Raw genomic sequence first — 14,690 nt, forward strand, 5'->3', positions numbered from 1 at the left:
GGGGACATCATGGAAACCAATATCTAGAGCTAGCAACTATGCCCAAGTAGGACCTCTCTCCAAATGTGTTAAAAGCCAAGTGTACTCCGAGAAGGGCAGCACTATTGACATGCATCTTTACCTCTTATTCCTGGGCTAGGTTCCTGAAGCTCCAGTTCCATGTAGTGAAGCTGCTTCTTTGAAGTGGGACTGACGGGAATATTCACATAGGTAGGAGTCTCGCTGCGTGATCTTTCTCCTATAAAGAAGGAGCAAAGAGGAAGACAAGAAATAAATGGATAAATAAATGTAAAACATCATGATTAGAGAATTTCAGAGGAAGAGCATTATCCACTGGGGGATTGGAGAAAATCTTTTGTAGGTAGTTGCCTTTGGATTGAGTCTTGAAAAGGTCTAGGGATTCTGCAAGATGGAGAGGGAGAGGAAAACATTCCTGTCTATGCAGAGGCATGCAGGAGCAAGAGATACAGTCCTGAGGATAGGATACAGCAGGTAGAAATAGCCTGTCTGGCTGGAATGGAGGGATGTGTAAAGAAGAGTGATGTGTAATCAATATGGAATGATAAGCTGTAACAGACAGGATAAGTGCCAAACAGGGAATCCTAGAGGTAAAGGGGAGATTTTGGTGCTTATTGAGCAAGGGATTGATAGAATCAGGCCTATGTTCTAGGAACACCCCATCTGACAGCTTTATGGAAAATGGATCACAGAAGTAAGAGGCTGGATACAGGGAGAGCAATTAGGAGTCTGTCAATAATTCAGATGAGGGGTGATGGGCGAGTGCACCAGGGTGGAGGCTGTGGGAATGGAGGAGAGCAGTATGTGAGAGAGGCTGGGGATGGAGAATCATCAACATCTGACAGCTGATTGAATGAGAGAGGGGAGGAGGAAAGGGAGAGAGGGAGGGAAAAGTCATGGATGATTCCTAAATTTTGAACTTAGGTGACTGAAAGGATGCTCCTATACTCAATAGAAGTTAGAAAGTAAAGACAAGGGACAGATCAAGGAAGGAAGATAAATAGGTCTGTTTTGAATACCTATGGGACTATTACAATGCCTCCTAAATTAGTATTCCCACTTCCAGTCTCTCTCCTCTCCAAGCCAAAATAATCTCCCTCAAATCCAGATCTGCACTTGAATTTTCTGTGGCTCTCTGAGAATAAAATACAAACTCTTCAATTTGGCCTTCAAAGCTCTCTGAAAAAGAAATTAAATACTCTATTAATCAATTCCCTAAGAAAAAATCTCTAAGGCCACATGGATTTATGTGTGAATTTGCAATTGGAAAAAATAGGGCATTGAGTTTAAATTCCTTTAATAACACAGATATGATGCTTATACCTAAACCAGGTAGGGTCAAAACAGAAAAAGAAAATTATAGACCACTTTCCCTAATGAATATTGATGCAAAAATCTTAAATAAAATATTAGCAAAGAGATTACAGCAAGCTATAAACAGGATAATACCATGACTAAGTAGGATTTATACCAGGAATACAGGACTGGTTCCTGTATTAGGAAAACTATTAGCATAATTGACTATATCAATAAGTAAACAACAAAAAAAAAAAAAAAAAAAAAGCATGTGATTATCTCAATAGATGCAGAAAAAGCCCTTTGAAATCTGATTTCAACCTACCTCACTTTTAGACTTTTCTCCTCTATCTGCTCCATATTCCAGCCAAACTGACCTTCTGGCTACTCCAAGACTCATTGTTCCATCTTTGCATCTTTGCCCAGGATGTCCACATGCCTGAAATGCATTCCTGCCTTCACTCTGCCTCTTATCACCATTTTGCTTCTTTTCAGGCCCAGGTCATGGCCCACCTTCTATGTGTGAAATCCATCCTGATTTGGTTGTTAAATGTCTCCTCAAATATCTTGTTTTTGCTTACTTAGGTATCTATTATATCCTTTTTTCCCCCTCCCCTGATCCCTATAATGTTTAAGTGCCTTGAATCCATCAATCAACATTTATTAAGCACCTGCTATTTGCTAGACACTGTGCTAAGTGCTGAAGATACAAAAAAAAGCAAGATAGTTCCAGCCCTCAAGGAATTTACAATCCAGAAAGTCTTTCAACAACAGGAATTATTTTGGTTTTGATTTATAGCTCTAGAACCTAGTCTTCCCTCCTTCTTTCCCTCCTTTCTTCATTTCTTCTTCCTCTCTCTTCTCCTTTCTCTCTGTCCACATGAAGAGTCATACCTTTACATGTGTGTGCTCTATTCAAAAGAATATAAATTTTGATCACATTATTTTGCAAGATATCTTAGGGTTTGGAGGCTACATTTTTTCTTTCCTATTTATTCTATCATTTTTAAAAATTGGGATAATTAACCCTTTTATCTTATATAGTTTTTATTGATGGTTTCTTGAAATATAACTCTGAAACATAAGGTTTTACAAAGTAAAAAGCTTTAATTTTTAAAAAGTAATAAATGTTTACTAAATGAAGGATGAACCAGAACCCAGCATCACCTCCATGACATAAAGAAGCTTCTTAAACTGGTTCTCAATCCCTTCTGGGGTTTTGTAACTTCTGGAGGGTCATGAAATTATGATTTATTATTAATAAATTATTTGTATACCTATGTCATATCCCAGTATGCCTGGAATCATGTACAAAAATAAGGCAAAATAAGTAGAAAAAGTTTAAGAAGCCCTGCTTTAGAGGACTTTATGGAGTCTCATATAGAATATGATAAAATTGCCTAACATAAAAATGCATTTCTTAAAATGATATTAATAATAACAATAGTTTACACTTATATAGCACTGTGCTAAGCATTTTATAATTATTATCTCACTGGGTCCTAATTCCAGCCCTGGGAGGTAGAATTATCTGTTATCACCCAATCTACTTAGCCAGCACATCCTTCCTAAAACTTCTAAGTGATTAGTATGAAGAAGTACTCATCTTGGGTCTTAAGATTGGGAATTTATGGAGCACTTTTTGGTCCTAAGATCACAAAGCTTTGTCATATACATCATCTCATTCAGGATGAGTCTGCCAGACTAAAAGTGCTGCTTTTAAAATATGTTCTGTATTGGGCATAGGGTCCTCTCAATAGCCATTATAAATTGTGAGAGAATGGATCATAAGTTTGATGGATCATGACAGATCAAACAATTCCTACAAAAAGAACTACTTGATTCCATAGAGGCTCTATATGTATGTATGTATGTATACACACACACACACACACACACACACATATATATCCATATTACATATATAATCATATGTGTGTATGTATATATTAAATATGTATGTTTATATACATGCATATATCCCAATGACCTTTTTCCTAACCTAAGTCGAAATAGCAGGGTAGAGTAGAAAGACTTCTGAAGTCTTGAGCTTCTCAGTCCCAACCACTCTCAGACACCTACATCTGGTATTTTCATCAGCCTCTCCAATTACTGAGCGCTATTGATAATGGCTCTGACACTCTGCTAATGCTTTCTGAACTGACAAAGAAAGATTAAATTCTGTATGATAGAATTTTTGTGTTGAATGTATTTGCTGCATGTGAAAATCACTGCTGATGTACTTGGTAACTTATTAGGAAAAGGTAGGGTTTTGTGTAAAGTAATAATAACCACCACAGTAATAATAAGGTCCTATTAAGCTCTTCCATGCTAGATTCCATTACCTTAATAATTAATTAATTAAATTTTTAAACATTAATATTTTTGTCCTATGGTTCCTTCTATCACAGAATATTTTGTTTTATGTTTTGAGGTCCTTTGGGCTCTCTGGCCTAGGGACCTGTCCTCCTCTGACATTTTATGAATTTAGGCAAAAATCTGAATGTTCAATTACTCAAACACCTCAAAGGAATTTATTGTACTTTATTACTTATTTTCTTCTTTTCTCAATCTAAGACAAAGTATTAAAAAAAAAAAAAAACCATGATCATTAAGCAAGAAGATCCTGTGGCAGACAAAGAACCAGTCCCTATTAAATGTCTGTCAATTAAGTTCTGTCTCCAGCCCCTTAATTTGCTGTTATTTAATTACAGCAGTTTCTCCCTTGATCCAGGTCCCTCCCTGCCCTTTTGTTCTAACTCTATTATTCAGGTCCATAATTTGATTCATCTGTGAGTCTCCTAACACATTAGGATAATACTAGAATGAGACAGCACTCCCAATAGAAAGAAACTTAAAAATGCAAACTTTGGATAGTATTCCAAACCCATGCCTTCCTTAGTCCCAGGTTGGGAAAGGATCTCATTACCTACCATCTCTTTTCTTTCTCTGATGTCCAGCCATGTAACTGATATATTGTATAAACCTCGAACTGGAATCAGACCTCTTTCACCATCAAAGTTAGCAAAAGCTCTAACAATAAAGATCAGATATTTCTGAGAGTCTACTGTGTGATCCCTATGACTCTCCTCACCCAAACTGATGTTCCCAATGGATATTAACTCTCACCTCCACCTTGCTTTGCCCATAAAAATTGAAGTTTTCCCTTTGTTTGTATGGAGAAGTACAGAAATGAAATGGGTTGGAGCCAAGTAAGCCAGATTTAAAGTCCATCTCTGCTACCAATCATCCCACAAATGAGATCTGTTGCTTTGTCTATTGAAACACATTTTAGGTTGATGTAGATAAGGAAGAATAATATTTTAGGACCCACGACCCCAAACTCTCCTAATTCTTGGGACTGATTGAACTCATCCAATACAACAAATGTTGTTATTGTTACAGTTATTTTCCAAATTGTGTCCATCTTCATGACCCCATTTGGTCTTTTCTTGGCAAAGATATCGGAGTGGTTTGCTACTTCTTTCTCCAGCTCATTTTACATAGGAGGAAAGTGAGGTACACAGAATTAAATGACTTGCTCAGGTTCACACAGGCTGGATTTGAACTCAAGGCTTCCTGACCTCAGATCTGGCACTCTATCCAGTGCACCACCTAGCTGTGGATGTACTTGACATAGCATCACACATTGCTATATTGTGAGCTCTCTGTTTAATTCTTATCCTCTTACTCAAATGTAAGATCCATTGAAGGTCTACAAGACCAGTCTACAAGCCAACAAACAAGGCAACTACAAAACCAGTCTACAAACCAATGAACAAGGCAACTATAAAGCTGATCTATAAACCAACAAACAGACAACTACAAAAGTGGTCTACAAATCAATGAACAAGGCAACTACAAAACCAGTCTACAAACCAACAAACCAAGCAACTATAAAGCTGGTCTACACACCAATGAACAATGCAACCATAAAACTGATTTACAAATCAATGAATAAGGCAACTGCTTTGTTCAATAATGAGTGAAATTTTTGAGCCTGAGATTATAATAGTTTTGGGACTGGGAAGGAGGAAAACTATTTGGGAGTTTTCATTTTGATTTCAGCAAGCTGATATGACTCTGAACTAGGAGCAAAGTTGAAGTGTTTAAGAAACATGATCCCCTGTCAAATGGTTAAAGCTTTCTGAGAGCCTGGCCTGCACAACTTAGCACTTAATGACATAATGTTTTGTTTCCCTGAGGAGACTCTCAACCTCAGTTATTTATTCATCTGTAAAACACTGGACTTGAACTAAATGCTCTCCAAAGTTTTTGCCAGCTCTAAAGCCTGTAATCCAAAATGGTTATCTTAGATGAGAGCCCAGCTATATGAAATCTTCATGCAAGCTTTCTATATATGAATCAAGGGCATCCTTATTGAAAAGAACAGCATGATTTGTTGAATATGGAATCAGCTGAGATTTGGTTAAAATCCTACCATCTAAGAGTATCTCCAAGCAAGTCACTTCCCCTGTCCCCCACCTTCATTCTTCTCATTTGAACAATAAATTGTACTAAAAATTAATTGTGCTAAATGACATTTTAAGCTACTTTGAGCTTGTAATATGCAATTTGCAATACTTTCAAAATGCAAGTCATCACTGGTTGATAGGAATAGTTTATAGTCACCATTCATCTCTCCATTAAGATATATGTATATTTATGTATATATGTGTGTGAGAGAGAGTATATATGTGTGTATACATACTTATAATTCTCCTGGACTATATATATTTACTTACATATAGTATGTATGCATATATATATAGCATGTGTATGTGCATTTATATATTATGCATATAAATATATACATGCTAATAATTTTCCTGAACTTAGGGCCCATGATTTACTTCTTTATAGCAGCAACAAGAGAATAAATCTGTATGTGTATATGTGTGTTTAGGGGGGGGGGGGGGGGCGCTAAGATAAAAGGCCTTAGAAGCATATATGCATAGTTCAGTGTTGGTACTTGTGATATTTATTGTATAAAATATTGTGTGTTTTTTTACTCTTTGACATCTAGTTCAAATAATATCCTTCTTATTTTCCAAGCAAGGTTCAGGTTTATCTCTTTCAATCCCAGTCAAAGCACCAAGCGCTGGTAAAGGATTTCAGTAAATCCTTCAGCATTTGTAGTACATGGGATCAATTATTGAAAAAGAAAATGCCAGTCTCAGGCAGACACACTGGGGAAACTAAGATTGAGGCTTTGCCAGGAATGAGAGCCATGGAAATTATGCTGAGGGCCAAGCTCAAAGCCTCTTGCTTTCCTCACTTCTCATCAAGCAGCAGGAGGAAATGGCAGATCAGGCCAGGATGCAAGGAATAACTTAGCTGTCCTATTAGTAATTCACCCTTCTGAATACCAGGGGAAACCACAGTCTCCAGAAAGCTTGCCCAGCCCACCAGTAACCTCCTCCAGAGACAAGCCTAGAAGGCTATATCAGCAAGGCAGAAGCTAAGCAGGTCCTGGGCTTCCACAAAGGCTTTCTGTATTTTTTGCATTTGTTCAACAAAAGCAGAAGATTATGTCTGTCATCCAAGGACCAATCAGGCTAAGTGGATCCCTTAAGAGGTAGTGAGTTTCCTCTTCCTTGAAGTATTCAAGCAAAGACTGGATGAGTAAGACTTGTTGGAGCTGTAGAAAGGGTTCAGCCCTTTCTAACTATGTGATCATGGGCAAATCACTTAATCTCTCTGAACTTCAGCTTTCTAATCTGTAAAATGAAGATAATAATACTTATCATACAGGTTTGTTGGAAGAAATGTGCTTTGTAAAACTTTGTAAAACTCTAAAGAATCAAATTATTATGGGACTTAGAAAGGATGGCCTTTATTCCCTTGTTTGACAAAGAAGGTAACTGAGAGCCATAGAGATAAATTTATTCCATAACTTAAAAGCCAGAGGTACTAGGCTAAGGAATACTATACTACTCTGGGATGGCTAAAAAAAGAGAGGGAGGAGAAAAGAAGGAAGGAAGAGAAAGAGAGAGAGAGAATTTCCTCTTCCTCCTCAGTCCCTTGCAATTGTCTCCAATCCATCACTGTCCTAAAACGATATCCTCAAAAGTTATTCACTAATAACTTCCTAAATGCCAAATCCAAAGACATTTTTCCCAGCCTTCATTTTCTGTGTTAATTATTTTCTCCCCTTTTGCTTTTTCTGCGTTTTTTGCATTTGTTCCTCTAGACTTTACCATTTCTAAATTTAACTGTCATCTGTGATTAGAAACTTGGGATTCTCTTTGACTCTTCCCTCAGCATCTCCTTATTGGGTATACACATATATGTATGCATATGTATATATCATACTTTATAAGTACCATATGTAAATATTTACTATTAATATTAGTTGTTATATATAATTATCAGATTGTCATTTCTGTCTCTGAAATCTGTCTCCTCTTCCTAAAATGTTAAGAAGCTGTGCAACTATTGATTAGAGAAATGCAAATTAAAACAACTCTGAAGCACCATCTCACACCTATCAGACTGACTTCTATGACAGAAAAGAAAAATGATAAAAGTTGGACAAGATGTGGGAAAATTGGAAAACTAATACATTGTTGGTGGAGTTGTGAACTGATCTGGAAAGCATTAGGAACTATGCCCAAAGGACTACAAAATTGTGCATACCCTTTGATCCAACAGTATCACTGTTAAGTCTGTATCTCAAAGAGATCATAAAAAGGGTAAAAGACCCACATGTACAAAAATGTTTATAGCAGGTGGTGACAAAGAACTGGAAATTGTGGGGATGTCCATCAGTTGGAGAATGGCTAGACAAGTTGTGGTATCTGAATATAATGAAATACTATTGTGCTGTAAGAAATGAAGATCAGGCAAATTTCAGAGAAAACTGGAAAGCCTGACCTGATGCTGAGAGAAGTGCGCAGAACTAGGAGAACATTACACAATAAAAGCAACATTGTCCATCAATCAACTTTCACAAAATTAGCTCTTCTCAAATAATCAATGATCCAAGACTCATGATGGAAAATTCTATCCATATCCAGAGAAAGAACTATGGAGTCTGAATGCAGATCAAAGCATACTATTTTCACTTCACCTGTTTTGTTTTTTCTTTCTCATGGTTTTTGCCTTTTGTTCTGCTTCTTCTTTCACAACATGACATGTTGAAATATGATTAATATGATTGTACATGCATAACCTATATCACGCACTTTCTGCCTTGGGAAGGGGGAATGGAAAGAAAGAGGGAGAAAAATTTGGAACTCAAAATCTCATAAAAATGAATGTTGAAAACTATCTTTACATGAATTAGAAATAAAATAAAATACTATTAAATGGGAGGTGAGGAAGCTGTGCAAGATAAAAACCAGTTTGTAGAAAGCAACTCAAGTCATCTCAAGAAAGTTTAAGAGTATTAAACAGAATGTGGAAAACAAAAGCACTTACAAAGATTACCATGACATATTTTTGCCAAAAGAGACATCACAGTCCCAGATATGTTTATATAAGAGACAGAAATGTCACAAAAGAGAGCAAAGATGGAAAAACACTGGAGTAGATCAAATTCATATAGAAAAGATCCATGCTAAAGGAGACATAGTCGTAAGTGTGCTAAAGGAGGGAAAGATATCAAAGATATAAAAAGATCTTGATCATTATTAATACAAAAAAAAAAAAATGGCAACAGGCACTTTGCTCAGTGGGAACCATTGTCTCATTGAAGGCAAAAGTTTTAGGTACTCCAAGTGATCCTTCCAGCATAGCCACAGCCTAAGATAACACAATGAATATAAATAGTGTAAGATTGAAACAGGACTGACAGTATTCACCAGTGCTTGTTCCTCTTCTTGGATTGGTTGTACTAGGGGTTCCTAAAGCAGCCAGTTTGAGGATAGGTTGGTCTGGACAGCTGAGAAAGTCCTTTCCAATTTGGAGATTTTGTGATTTTGTGATATTCATTTCTCCTTTCTTTTTATCTTTTATTTATGCTTTCCCTCCTTGTAGGGCCTATTAAATAAATATATAATCACTTCATAAAATCAAAATCTTCCTATTGAGAGGTCCCCACTCTCTCCTCATGTTTACTAGGAAGATTTCTGTATTCATTCATTACAGGGGATCTAGGACATTTCTCTTATTTCAAAAAAAAAAAAAAAAAAAAGGAGATAAGTATAGTTTGCTATTATATATTTGTAGGCAATCTGTGCTGACTCCTAGAAATGAATGCAGAGCCAAACTGGCTTTCTTGCAGTTCTTCACACATGGAATTCCATCACTCATCCCTATGTCTTTGTACTAATATCCCTTGCCTGGAATGTACTTCCTCCTAACTTCAACCTCTTAGAAACAGGAACCACCCTCTACATCAGTGGTTCTCAAAGGGTGGCCCAGAGAATCCTGGAAGTCTCTGAAACCCTTTCAGAGGGTCTACAAATTCAAAATTAGTTTTCATTTCTAATAAATATCTATGAATATAACCCATAAACAAAAACAATAATTTTAAGAGATTAAAGATACTGAGAACAAAAGTTTAAGAACCACTGTTCTATATGAATCATTTCCTGACAGTTCCTTCCTCCCAAAATTATCTATCTGAATCTATTTCACCAGGCTAGATCATAAGCTCTTTAAGGATAGAGAATATTTTGCTTTTGAATTTGTATCACTAAGCACCTAGCAAGTGCCTGACACACAGTAAGCACTTAATGAATGGGGCTCATATAATCTTAGAATCTCAGCTCTGCAAGGACCTTTCAGAGATTCTCCACATGTGAAACATGTCCCTGGCAACATTTTCACTGCTGGGACAAACTGATTAAGATAATTGGAAAACATTTAAGAAAATAAAAAAAAAAAAAAAATGCAATAGAACATAGTGTCAATATGTGGTTTTCTAAGTCAATATAGGTCCTGCAGGGATGTTTATATATGGTTTAATTGCCCCTGTCTTTGAGTTTGACACCACAGTCTAGAATAACAAATACCTGAAGCATAAATCCTCTCTAAATTACTTCAAAAAACAATAATGCAATATATTAAATTTTGCAAAACAATTTCCTCATAATAACCCCACAAAGCAAATAGTTCAAGTATCACTATCATTCTCATTTTATAGATAAAGAAGCTGATGGTCAAGGGACATGTCTCACAACTAGTAATTGCTAGAGCTAGGACCTAAAGCCAGATTTCCTGATTTTATATCCAATGCCCTTGTAAAAAATCATTCAGCCTTTCCTTACAAGTTGGCAATAATGGGGAACTCAGTATCTCCAAGAAACTCATTTTACGGCTGGACAAGTCTCAATGTTAGGAAGTTTTTTCCTTCTTCAAGCTAAAACCAGCCTTCTATAACTTTTCTCTTTTATTCCTAGTTATACATTCCAAGGCCATATCAAACAAGTCTCTTTTCAACATAACAGTCCTTACAGTATTTACAGATCCCTATTCATTCCTTCCTAAATTTACTCTGTACCAGACTAAACATTCCTAGATCCAGCTACCTTATCCTTAAATGATAGAGCCTCCAACATTTCCCCACTCCACTCTAGCCACATAAAATAATTTCCCCAATATCACACAGCAAATTACAGTTAGAGTTAAGACTAGAAGTGAGATCTGATTCAATTCACTCCCCTTATCTGTGCCTCCCTAAAACAAGGATAGATAATTATGCATGCATTACCCTCTTCACTGGGCTGTTGGGAGGAAAGTGGTTTTTAAATGGTGGAGCAGAATAGAAATAGGAGCTATGGTAATTTTTGTTATTAATTCAATTCAACAAGCATTCATTAAGTAGTGAACGAAGCACTGTGCCCACCATTGGGCGCACATTTGATGTCTCCCTGACTACACCACACTAATTTTGTCTTTGGAGGAATCCAGACCCATTACACCCCCAAAGGCAAATAAATATTTTCATGCATTAAAAATTCACTGAAATTCACAGTAAAAAAAAAAAAAAAAAAAAAAAAAAAAAAGTGCTGGAAGAAAGGACATCTTGTTATTTCCAAACAGCCGCTTTCTAATGGGATTAGCAAATTGGGAAGACAGAAGAGCAAGCCCCAGGCTTCTCTTCTGATTGATTTTGCATTCCTAATCTCCCCAAGAAGCGCATAGTTCCTCAGCTTACATACAGATGACTGTCTAATAAGATTCTTCCCTCCTGCCAAGAGCATTGTTTGAGATGAGCAATCTCCATCACTCATGCACTAGCTCTCTCTCTCTTTTTTCAGCCAGTGCAGACCCAATTCCAGACATTCAAAACCTAAAGCCAGACTTTAATACTCGGAGGATTTTCAAACTAGAACGAACATAACAAATCAAGCAATTATAAAATACCTACTATGTACTAGACACGATGCTAATGATTAGAGATTAAAAAATACAAAGAATGATTCAAAGAGTTTGTTGTATAGGATTTATACTGAGAATGTCAGAGCTAGAAGGGACTGTAAGAAAAGGAAGACATAGAATGTTAGAATTAAAAAGCACTTTGGAAAATAGAATGTTGAATCAAATAGAGTCAGCCCGAGGTTGCTTTAGAGATCTATTCCAAGCCCCTCATTTTACAGACAAGGACACTGAATGAAGCCTAGAGATGGGAAGTGGTTGCCATGGTTTCAATGCTAATAAATAAAGTCAATATCAAGTTGAAATCCAAATGAAAAAGCGCTGGTCTCCTGACTCCTGGGTCAGACTTCTTCGCATACTGCATGTAAAAGAAGTATAGGATTCCCTTTCCCACTTTACCAGGTGGGAATGCTCCCCATCCCTGTCTCTCTATATTATTCAACAGAAAAGAAGCTATTTATGATCTGAGAGCTGATTACATTAAATTGAATCTAAGCACTAAATTGATCATCACATAGCCTGCATTCATAATGTGATTAATGATATCCATTGTATTGGGATCCATTATCACTTGACAAAATGAAAAGGAAACCCACAGAATACTAAAATGCCCATTTGTTTTTCTTGTGTCAATTTTTAACAACTAATATGCAGCAGTTTGCTTGAGCTACTGGCCCTTAGGTGATCTTATTACCCATGGGACTTCTGAGTAGGTTTGTTTTGCTTCCCTACCTCCTCACTACTTGGGATTCAAAACAGGAATCTCAGGAGCAATATTTTAGAGCTAGAAGTCAATTTTTTAAAATTTTATACATAAAGACATAAAGACATAAATATTGATGATATGGGTATATGACTATACCCGTATCATCAATATTTATAAGTATCATATAACTATATGTAATTATAAATATGGTGCTTATAAGTATGAATATATTTCTTATATGTATATTTATTCATCCATATATGAGTATATCTTATAGGGCTTATATAAACATATAAATGTTAATAGGCATATATACATATAGCTATATATGCACAATTAATCCATAAAGGAACCTTTGGAGGGGGAGGCACCAGATGGCAGTTATGATGGAATCAAGAAAGTCCTTATACACAAGCTTGAGCCTTGACTCCAAAGCACAGCCAAGGGTGGAGTATATTCTACATCTAGGAAACAGCAATTCACAGGCACGGGGGCAGCAGATGGAGTGTCATGTGTGAGGAACAGCATGAAGTCCATTTTGGACCACAGAATGATTGAAGGGGATTATACAAAATAGTGAGCCAGTGGAGTTCGATGAGTAGGGGAGGTGACATGGCCATAGCTGTGGAGGTTGGGTTGGAATGGGGAGTTAGATGAAGCATGAAAATCAATTAGAAGCCTATTAGAGTAGTTCAGGTGAAAAGTGATAAGGCCCTTAATGAGGATGTTGGGCTGTGTAAGTGGAAAGAAAGAGACACATACAAGGGATGCTGTGGAGGGAGAAACAAGATGATTTCGCAGATGACTGGATATTGAGGGTGGAGTGGAAATTAGAGTGAGGAGTTAAGGATGACACCAAAGTAGAGAGACTAGAAGAATGAGGGTGGGCTCAACATTAAGCATTTTGGGAGGAAAAAGTGTGTTCTGTTTTTGACATGTTGAATCTGTGATGCTTACAGGACATCTGGTTCAAAACATCCAACACATTTGCTGTGTGTGGGATGAGACTGAGATCGTATCTATCAGTTCCTAGATCATCAACAAAAACAATCATTAAATCCAAAGGAGCTGATGTAGTCACTAAGGAAAAATATAGACAAGAAGGGAGGTGATCCCAGAAAAAAGAGCCTTGGAACATAATGACATGGATGATGATTAAGCAAAAGAATCTGAAGAATCAGATAGAGGAAGAACCAAGAGGAAGGAATAGCATGAAAACCCAGAGAGGAGAGACTATCCAGGAGGAGAGGGTTTCAACACTCCAATGCTGTTGAGGGATTTAATACTAAACTACATGTAATATTAATAATAATGGTGATAGCCTATGCTCGTGTCATACTTTTATGGTTACAAAAAGGGCTTTGCAGACATTATCTCATTTTATAGATTTTTAGAGAACAGAAGACAGGAGATGAAAAGATGATAATTCTCTCCAAGTATCTGCAGGGTTGCCACGTTCTGCTTGACCCCAGAGGTCAGAACTAGAAATAATGGATAGATATCAACAATAAAGAAGATTCTGGCTTGATATAAATAAAAATTCTCTGATAATTAGCATTTATGCTATTTAACCTTCACAAGCAACAGACCTATAAATTGTATGTTCTTAGTGGTTGAGCAGAAGATCTTGTACACACCAAATGCATAATAAATATTTCTTGATTTATTGATTAAAGCAATTAAAAATGAAATGGACTGCTTCATGGTAAATTTCCAATCCAGGAAGTCTCCAAGTAGAAGATCATTAATCAAGGATATTATATAGGGATTCCTGGAATAGGCAGCAGTAGATATCTGATTTCCTTAAAATCTTATAATTCTTAAGATTCTCAAAGCCCTCTAAGGGTAGACACTGTAAATAACATTATATCCAGTTTATAAATGAAAAACCAAAGGTTCTGAGGAAGGAATCCAATTATATTAGCCCTACACTATTTTACTTGATTTTGAGAGGACTTAGAGACTTCCACAGACTAGACAGTCTGAGTCAATAATGCTATTAGCAATAAAGCTTCATTGTGAACACATTTTATGTCACACAAAGAAGGTACCTAACTTGAATCACTGGGTGAATGAGGAGGGAATATGAAAAGAAGGAAAAGGAAGATAGAACAAGGAACCATCAGGATCACATTTCTCTGTAGTACAAGGATACAATGAGATTTCCAGAGAGACTAAGCTATATCGCAACTTTAGATAATGGGGGAAGGTGCATAAAGTGTTCTTGAGACTAAGGTAAAAGGAGGAATGTATGAATGAAGATTACAACATCCAAGTCCTAAAAAATAAAAATCCTGTTCTCAAGGAGCTCACGCTCTAATGGGGGAGGACAACACTTGTGGAA

At 36.6% G+C, this 14,690-nt stretch overlaps 1 protein-coding gene across 3 annotated transcripts in view; it reads right to left on the reverse strand.

Moving 5' to 3' along the window:
• DOK7 (docking protein 7) overlaps positions 1-14,690 on the reverse strand; it is a 315,723-nt gene that overhangs the window by 205,680 nt on the left and 95,353 nt on the right. For all 3 annotated transcript variants that reach the window (XR_012483344.1, XR_012483345.1, XM_074274599.1), the window contains one exon: positions 122-238. Coding sequence is in view for 1 of the 3 variants with exons in the window: in XM_074274599.1 (XP_074130700.1) it covers positions 122-238 (117 nt within the window). In the remaining 2 variants the exon portion in view is untranslated. The remainder of the gene's footprint in view (positions 1-121; positions 239-14,690) is intronic.

The sequence above is a fragment of the Sminthopsis crassicaudata genome, chromosome 6 (genome assembly GCF_048593235.1).
Source record: "Sminthopsis crassicaudata isolate SCR6 chromosome 6, ASM4859323v1, whole genome shotgun sequence".
Lineage (NCBI taxonomy): Eukaryota > Metazoa > Chordata > Mammalia > Dasyuromorphia > Dasyuridae > Sminthopsis > Sminthopsis crassicaudata.